The sequence below is a fragment of the Phalaenopsis equestris genome, unplaced genomic scaffold, assembly GCF_001263595.1.
Source record: "Phalaenopsis equestris unplaced genomic scaffold, ASM126359v1 Scaffold000729, whole genome shotgun sequence".
NCBI classification, from domain to species: Eukaryota; Viridiplantae; Streptophyta; class Magnoliopsida; order Asparagales; family Orchidaceae; genus Phalaenopsis; species Phalaenopsis equestris.
In genome coordinates this window covers 76052-84131 of record NW_018165169.1, presented here as the reverse complement: position 1 = coordinate 84131, position 8080 = coordinate 76052, and the positions used below count along the sequence as shown (strand labels likewise).

At 34.2% G+C, this 8080-nt stretch overlaps 1 protein-coding gene across 1 annotated transcript; it reads left to right on the top strand.

Annotated features, from left to right (window-relative positions):
• Window positions 1–6505: 6505 nt before the first annotated feature.
• LOC110030501 lies at window positions 6506–7820 on the top strand. Its single transcript, XM_020733235.1, has 4 exons — window positions 6506–6603; window positions 6861–7036; window positions 7126–7189; window positions 7308–7820. The coding sequence occupies exons 2-4, from the start codon at window positions 6882–6884 to the stop codon at window positions 7599–7601; spliced, it is 513 nt and encodes a 170-aa protein (XP_020588894.1). The 5' UTR covers window positions 6506–6603; window positions 6861–6881; the 3' UTR covers window positions 7602–7820.
• The last annotated feature ends 260 nt before the right edge of the window (window positions 7821–8080 follow it).

Genomic DNA, 8080 nt, shown 5'->3' with positions numbered 1-8080 from the left:
CTTAGGCGCGGCCTTCTCTATTTACTCGGTACTTAAGCACCGGATTTGACGCTTAGGCACCAAAACTCATTTGCACATTTTTCACCTTTTTACTCCAAATTTGATCCTTTTTCACTCCTGTAAGCATTTTTCACCCTTTTTACCTGTATCTGCAAGAAAAACACAAAAATACCTTCCATTAAAGCGCAATATCTCAAAAATAGGTATAAAAATGTGTCTAAAAATACTATATATTTTAGGTGTATCAATGGACAGGTAATATTTTCAGTTCAAGTTCAAGTGGTTTAATACTTGAAGGAATAAGATTTTTTTTATCGTTTTCTAACAAGTCTAAAGTTTCAAATTTGTCTTGAATATAATCCAAATCTTCTTATTTTATTTTGTCCTTGTTTTCAAAAATTTCTCCTTGCTTTAATTTGTCTTTAAATTCACTCTTGAATTGCTCATTACTTAGATAATCATTTACTTTCATCCTAAAACATTCATTATCTTTTTCTATTACTGGATATTTCATAGCTTTTGCAATATTAAATGTTACTTCTTGATCATTAACTCTTATTATTAATTTTCTTTTTTGCACATCTATCACAACTCTCTCTGTTACAAGAAATGGTCTCCCCAAAATAATATGAATTTATTTATTTTCCTCCATATCCAATATTATAAAGTCTACAGGGAAAATAAATTTATCCACTTTTACTAATACATCCTCTATAACTCCTTTTGGATCAGTTATTGATCGACCAGCTAACTAAAGAGTTACAATAGTAGAGGAAATCTCTCCCAAGTATAAATGTTTAAAGATCGATAAAGGCATAAGATTGATACTCACTCCTAAACCACATAAAGCATTTCCAAAAAACTTTTCACCAATAGCACAAGGTATAACAAAACTACCAGGATTATTTAATTTTTCAGGATGCTTTTTCTGAATAATAGCACTACACTCTTCACTGAGTGCAGCGGTCTCATGATCTATAAACCTCCTTTTCTTGTTTAGTGTATCTTTCATAATTTCACATAACTTGGCATTTGTTCCAAAGTTTCAACAAAAGAAATGTTTATCGTTAACTTCTTATGGATTTCCAAAAATTTTGTAAATTATTTATCTTTTTTCTTCTGCTTCAGTTTTTAAGGAAACGGAGGTAATTGTTTTTCTAAAGGACCATGTGTTTGTTAATTTTTATTTTGGTCTCTTTCCATTTCTTCCTTCTCTTCATCAACTTCAGTTTCTCTTTGGATCCTTTTTTTAACTTCTTTTCCACTTCGCAATTGAATAGCTTTAATTTGCTCTTTATTTTGATCTTTTGGATTAACTTACACCGTACTCGGAAGAATTCCAGAAGGTCTGTAACTGAGTACAGTAGCAATATGTCCTAATTGACTTTCAATATTTCTAATAGCAACCCCTTGATTCTGTATTTGCTGTATTTGTTGATTCTGTATTTGATTTCCCATATTTAACATTACTTATTCCATCATCAACTTCTTTTCCTTAACTTGTGGGTTAGGATTAGAGTTAAATCCAGGAGTATAATAAGGTCAATAGCTAGGATTTCCTTGGTTGTTCAAATTTCCGGAGGAATTTACCGAATTTTTATAATTATTCCAACTAAAATTATGGTGATTTTTCCATCCAAGATTATAAAAGTTAGAATAGGTATTGTTATTTTAATTATTTAGAGCATTTAAATTTTCATAAGATGATTGAGTATCAATGATTTATCCTAGTGAATTTTCCTCTAAATTTGATAATAGTTCACTCCTATTTGATTAATTTTTTTCTAAACAACAGCAAATTGCGATGCTAAAATAGACATTGCATCAGAATCATGAATACTAGCTACTCTCTTAGGATTTACCCTTTTGGAGGGTCATTGAAAATTGTTTGTAGCCATCTCTTCAATTTATGAATATGCTTCATCAAAAGGTTTTGACATTAGTGATCCACCCGCAGCAGCATCTATAATAGATCTAAGTGATCCTATTAATCTATAATAAAATGTTTGAATTATTAATCAATCTGGTAGAGCATGGTGTAGAGATTTTCTAAGAAGATCTTTAAATCTTTCCCAAGCTTCATATATCGATTCCCCTTCAAATTGACAAAAAGATGTAATGTTGTTTCTAAGTTTAGCAGTTTTCAAGGGTGGAAAATATTTAGCTAAAAAGTTTTGTGATAGTTCTCTCCAAGTTCTAATAGATCTAGGTGTTAATCAATTTAACCAAGCCTTGGCTTTATCCCTTAATAAAAAAAGGAAAAATTCTAAGCCTAACAACATCATTAGACACTCTGTCATATTTAAAAGTAGCATAAATTTTGAGAAAATTAACAAGATATAAGTTTGGATCTTCAATAGGTGTTCCTCCAAACTGATTATTTTGTACGATTTGGATAATAGCAGGTTTAAGCTCAAATGAATTAGCTGAAACATCAGGATTTTGAATAGTCAGGTGAAGTTCATCTGTTGTTGGATTAGCATAATCGTTTAATGGTCTTTGTTGATTTTTGTTTATTTGATTATTTAAATTATGTGCCATTTCATTTAAATTTTTAATTTCTTTTGTTGTTCTTGAATTTTTCTAATAGTATGCTCTAATTCTGAATCGTAAGGCACTAAACCTTTAGATCCAATATTTCACATAAATAAATATAATAAGCAAAGAAAAATTTCTTAAAAATAACTCTTGAATAAAAATATATTTTCTTTTTGGATTTTTGAATTTTTTTTATTTTTTATATAATTATCTCTAAATTTCCTAATTTAGTAAATCTACTTAATTTACCGTTACCTTCCTCGGCAACCGCGCCAAAAACTTGATCCCACGATAATATAGTTGTGTAAAAATTGTATAGTTGACTCCGCTATGCAATAGTGCAAATGGCTTGATGCAATATTTTATGACAATGTATAAGATTACATGGACACTAACAAGGATAGAGGAGGACCAGTTTTTGTAGTAGACAACTTAGATGAAATGATCTATTTAAGCCCCAAATATCAATCCTATGGGAAATGTTTAATAAATTTACTAGAAATTTACTAGAAAATTCATAGAAAGTCAATACGAAATTACTGTCACTAATTTCGAATGTTGAGATATTATTAGAACTAAATAACAAAACTGAAATACAAAGTTTAAACAGAAACTACAAATCTATTAACTATTAAATTATGTTTATGTGATGAAAAATTCTTATGTGAAAAAGCATCTTTCCCACTACAATGAGGTTATGGTAAGATGAGATGAGATAAATGAAGATGAGATGAGATAAATGGCAGATAAATGGCTCAATTATGTATTGTGCCAAATAGGAGCAGTTTTAATTCTCTACCTTGATATAGTGTTATAGAAATGTGTTATAGAAAATCATTGGCTAATCCCATGTTTAGTCCCTAAATCCATGGCTAGGGTAAGAGGATATTGACTCCCACTCCATAGCTCCCACTTTCCTTTCACCTGAAGGCTAACTCTCGCTTTAGTTTTTAAACACTAAGACCAAATTAGGGATTTTAATCTGTCACTCAAAAGGTTCTCCAATTCCACACCCAACAAAGTATATTTTCCTATTTATTTGCACTTAATTCCATCAACAAAGTTCTCCTTCATGGAATCAAATGTGATCCTCATTCTGTTGAAGAACTCATACTCGATTTCCCGGATCATATGTTTCACAACATATTTTAACAATTCAATTGGCCAGATCAAAAAGTAAATTAAGTTTGGAGTTGAAAAATCATCACAATTTATTTTATATTTTAATATTGACACATGCATATTATCTCTTTATTTCACCATATCTCAGAGTAGGAAGAAAGATAAAGTAAACTACTCAGACTTCATGAGAAATATTCAACAAAACATAAATTTGATATATAAAAGAAAGTTCATACAACACTAATAAACAAACAACACTTATCTGAAACTCTTTCTCAAAGAAAATAACTTGTAGCCTCTTCTAGAAAATGAAGGAAGAAGAAATCTCTTACTTTTTCTCCTTCTCCAACACTATTTGAGAAATCACACTTAATCTCTCCACAAAACTCTAAATTATAAGAACAATGGACTCTAAATGATTGTGGAGTGAAAAATGGAAGAATGTGTGATTATAGAAGGTTGAATAGAGGGGATGAAATGGCAGAAAGAGTCTCCTTTTTGATCAATTTTGGCCCCAAATAAAGCCTAAAGTGGTTCTTCAATAGGTGCCTCAAAAAACTGCTCAAAATGTGTCCAGATTCGTCGAATCTTCTAAAAATCGGGCTGAACGACATTGGCGCCATCGGCGCCAGTGTCCTGTAACTAAATTCGCCCTCTCTGTCAAACGGTGTCGTCGGCGCTGCTTCTGGCGCCATTGGCGTTGAACAAACTTCAACTTCTTCATTTTTGCTCCAAATTTCACCATTTTTGCTTTAAATCCTAAAATTCAATAACCTGCAAGAAACCATAAAAATACCTTCGATTAAAGTGCAATATCACAAAAAATGAGTATAAAATATGGGTCTAAAAATGCATATATTTTAGGTGTATCATACAATAGAGGGAAAACATAATTTTTGGAATCATTGACAAAGGAGATGCTGCGTTGAGCAACCACCTCTGCAAAAGACAACTTATCTCCACCGACTTCGGTTATAGCAAGGGCAAAACACCAGCACACCACCAACTAAGGGAGCCCGAGCCATTTCACTCCAAGCCCTAGCATTGCAAACGGAGCCATCATTTTCGTTTTTTAATTTTTTGTTATATATAAGTTCATTCCATTTGTCAATTTAAAGCCAATTTAAAATTTGAATATAATTAGGTTTGTTTTTCCCCTCCTTCCTCCATAACAACTAAATTTTGTTAGTAATATTATCAAAGAAATTAAACCTCTCCAATTTCCTTAGAATGTGTTTTTATGAGTAGTTGCAAGGGCTTCCAAAATAGCAAAACAGGATAACTTGCGGATTCTTCTAAGATTTACGAGTTTATTAAGGGAAGATGGATCCACTATTCCCTTGATATTCTAATCATCATGAGTTGACTTACCCTTCCTAGTAGTCCTAGGAAGGGTAGCATCTCATGCTAGATCGAGATAGTAATTGTTTGAGATTATATTTTGAGCCTTTAGATTACACAGTTCCTCATTCCCTTTCCTTTTACCTATAGTCCTTTGAACTATCCATTCTTCTTCAAATTTTTGTCATGTTGAATTTAAATCACAGTCCCCCTTCCAACTGAGTTTGAGTAAGAATATTCACCTAGTAGCTTCAAGCCACCAAAAGCTTTCTGAATCATTTCCATCTTAGGGTGGCCATAAAATATTTTTTCTAATAAAGTGAATTTGCAAGGAAGAAACAAAGCAGAGGTGTCACTGTCAAAGAGGAATAAAGTCAGTTTATCGCATTTCTTACATGATTTCCTTACGAAAAGTTGAGCTCCATTAACATCTAAAGTGTCCTGATACGACCGAGGGAAAACGTAGTTTTTGGAATCAATGACAAGGGAGATGCTGCGTTGAGCAACCACCTCCGCAAAAGACAACTTATCTCCGCGAACTCCGGTTATGGCAAGGCCAGAACACCAGCACACCACCAATCAAGGGAGCCAAAGCCATTTCACTCCAAGCCCTAGCATAGCAAATGGAGCCATCATTTTGGTTTTTTAATTTTTTCTATATATTATTTAAAAAAATTCATTCCATTTGTTAATTTAAAACCAACTTAAAATTCGAATATAATTAGGTTCGTTTTTCCCTCGTTGGTCCGTTCCAAAAATGTTAAAACTGTCCCTTCACTAATCCTAAAACAAATTCCATCGTGAATCTGAGCTGGATCGTGCGTCCTTCCTTTTCAGCACTCATTGAAATTTGAAGTAAAATTGTAAAATTACATTACATTTCAACAAATTATGGGAAAAAACTAGTGGACTTCGACGACAATCATAAATCCGTTCACTTCCCCATTAGCTATAAACCACACATCGTGTCGCCACGAATAACTAATTTTCAGATAATTTTCGCTAATTAATTTTCTTAATTTGGAAATTTCTCTTAGAGCAGAGTGTTTTCCCGATGAGCCCGTAATGAGAGATTTAATTTTTATTTTGCAGGGAACGGGTAAATGAAATTCACGAATTTGCTATGAAAATAAATAGGGACATGCTCACGCATTTTAGATTCTTTCTTCCATTTGAGTTGAATTTTATTAGAATGTTATCTTATCGGATGAGTAAGGTCAATATTTTCAATATAGAATTCCTTAAATCTATGACCCCATAAAAAAAAAGTTTCTTTTTTGCCAAACATAGCTCTATGATCAAAAATAAGAAATTTAAATACCAAATAATTAATAAAAATTTATTTTTTATATTTTCTCAAAAATATTTTTTAAAAGTTATTCTAAAATAAAGTCATCTTAAGAAATAAATTTAATTAAAACATAACATCAAAATAGCAAAAGTCATTGGAACGAAAAAAAGTTGGACACCGTGGTTGAATTCATCTCCCCTCTATAAGATCACCCTCACGGTACTTTTCCTCCACCCCTCTACCACTATCGCTCTGTCCGCTCGGGCGTCCCTTTTTCATCCTTATCGTCTCTCCTAAGCGAGGCAGCAAAGGTTCCTCTCTCTCTCTCTCTCTCTCTCTCTCTCTCTCTCTCTCTCTCTCTCTCTCTCTCTCTCTCTCTCTCTCTCTCTCTCTCTCTCTCTCTCTCTCTCTCTCTCTCTCTCACAAAACACGCAGTTTTTGATTTTGAGTTGCTTCACTTGAATCTCTGCTACCTTCCTCCGAAAAAAACACTTAAAGCTCTCCGTTTCCTAGCTTTTTATATGATTAAAATCCCTCTTTTTTTTCATTTCAGTTGCTCTGACTGCAGATCCGAAGGAGTTCATCGAGTATGAACCACTACGCCGTGCAGATGAACACTTTGGCTGCCTCCCGAGATTATCTCGCCGCCGGTGACCGTAAATCACCTGTTCTCTGCCCAAAACCTCGCCGGCTCAGCCCTCTACTAGCCTCTGAGGTCGCTCGTCCCATACGGTGGCAAAGCAGGTTTTTTTTTTACAACTTTTTCCGATCTCCTTCTTCTAGATCCGGACTTTAAACTCAAAAATCTGATCTTTTTTCTACTTCTTTCCCAGCCATCAAGCGGAGCCCTGCAGTTCTAAGCCTGGTCTCGATTTCCTCGATTACTTTCTCCCAAAGGTATGTATGTTCTTAATGATCGCAAATTCTAAAAAAAAATTGTTTTTTTTTTATTTTCTTTCCTGATCAAGATCGTGAAAAGGATCAATATTTACTCAGATTATGTTTATTTTCTTAGGGAGGGGAATCTTTATCGATGTCACCTCCGTTCTTCTGCGGCTCTCCGCCAAGCAGGGCGGGGAATCCTGTGGTAGACGCCAGGTTTGGTGAAAATCGAACAGTAGGCCCGCATCCCTCACCCTTGCCGGCGTTATCTAGCGGCTCCGCCACCGCGTCACCGATGTCGCCACGCAGCTCCGGTAACTGTGCTCGAACAAATATTGGCTTGAAGCCAGCGGCTGTAAGGATCGAGGGCTTCGACTGCCTTGATGGAGGCCGCCGCCGTGGATGCGGAATCACTGCCGTTGCGTAAAAATTTAGCCGGCGTTTTAATCGCTCCGGCGATCTTTTTACTTTGATAGAAGTAGAAGGATAGAAAGTAAGAATAAATTGGTGAAGGGCTTTGGGTGAGGATGAAATGTTTTCCTTGTTGTACAATGATTAAAATCGCTGGGGCTCTGATCTCCGTTCTCCTCTAACCTGTAATTTTGTTTGTAGATATGAATAAGATGGAGGAGGAAAAGTTTTTTTTAAACGGGTGAGTTATTTTTGTTTTGGTTGTAAGGCAACGAGATGAGTCCTTTTTTTTTTGTGAAGATATAATTTTCAAAATATCTGGTTTAGGGCTCTGAAAATTCGAAATGGTAGATCTTTCATGTAAATAAAAAAAGGTTTTTTCCGTAGCTTATCTAATGCCAGATGTAACCCTTTTTCATATTTCATTTTTTTTTTTTCTTTGAACTTGTGGATCTGGATGAAGTATGTCAAATCGGATGTGCGCGCATGTATTCC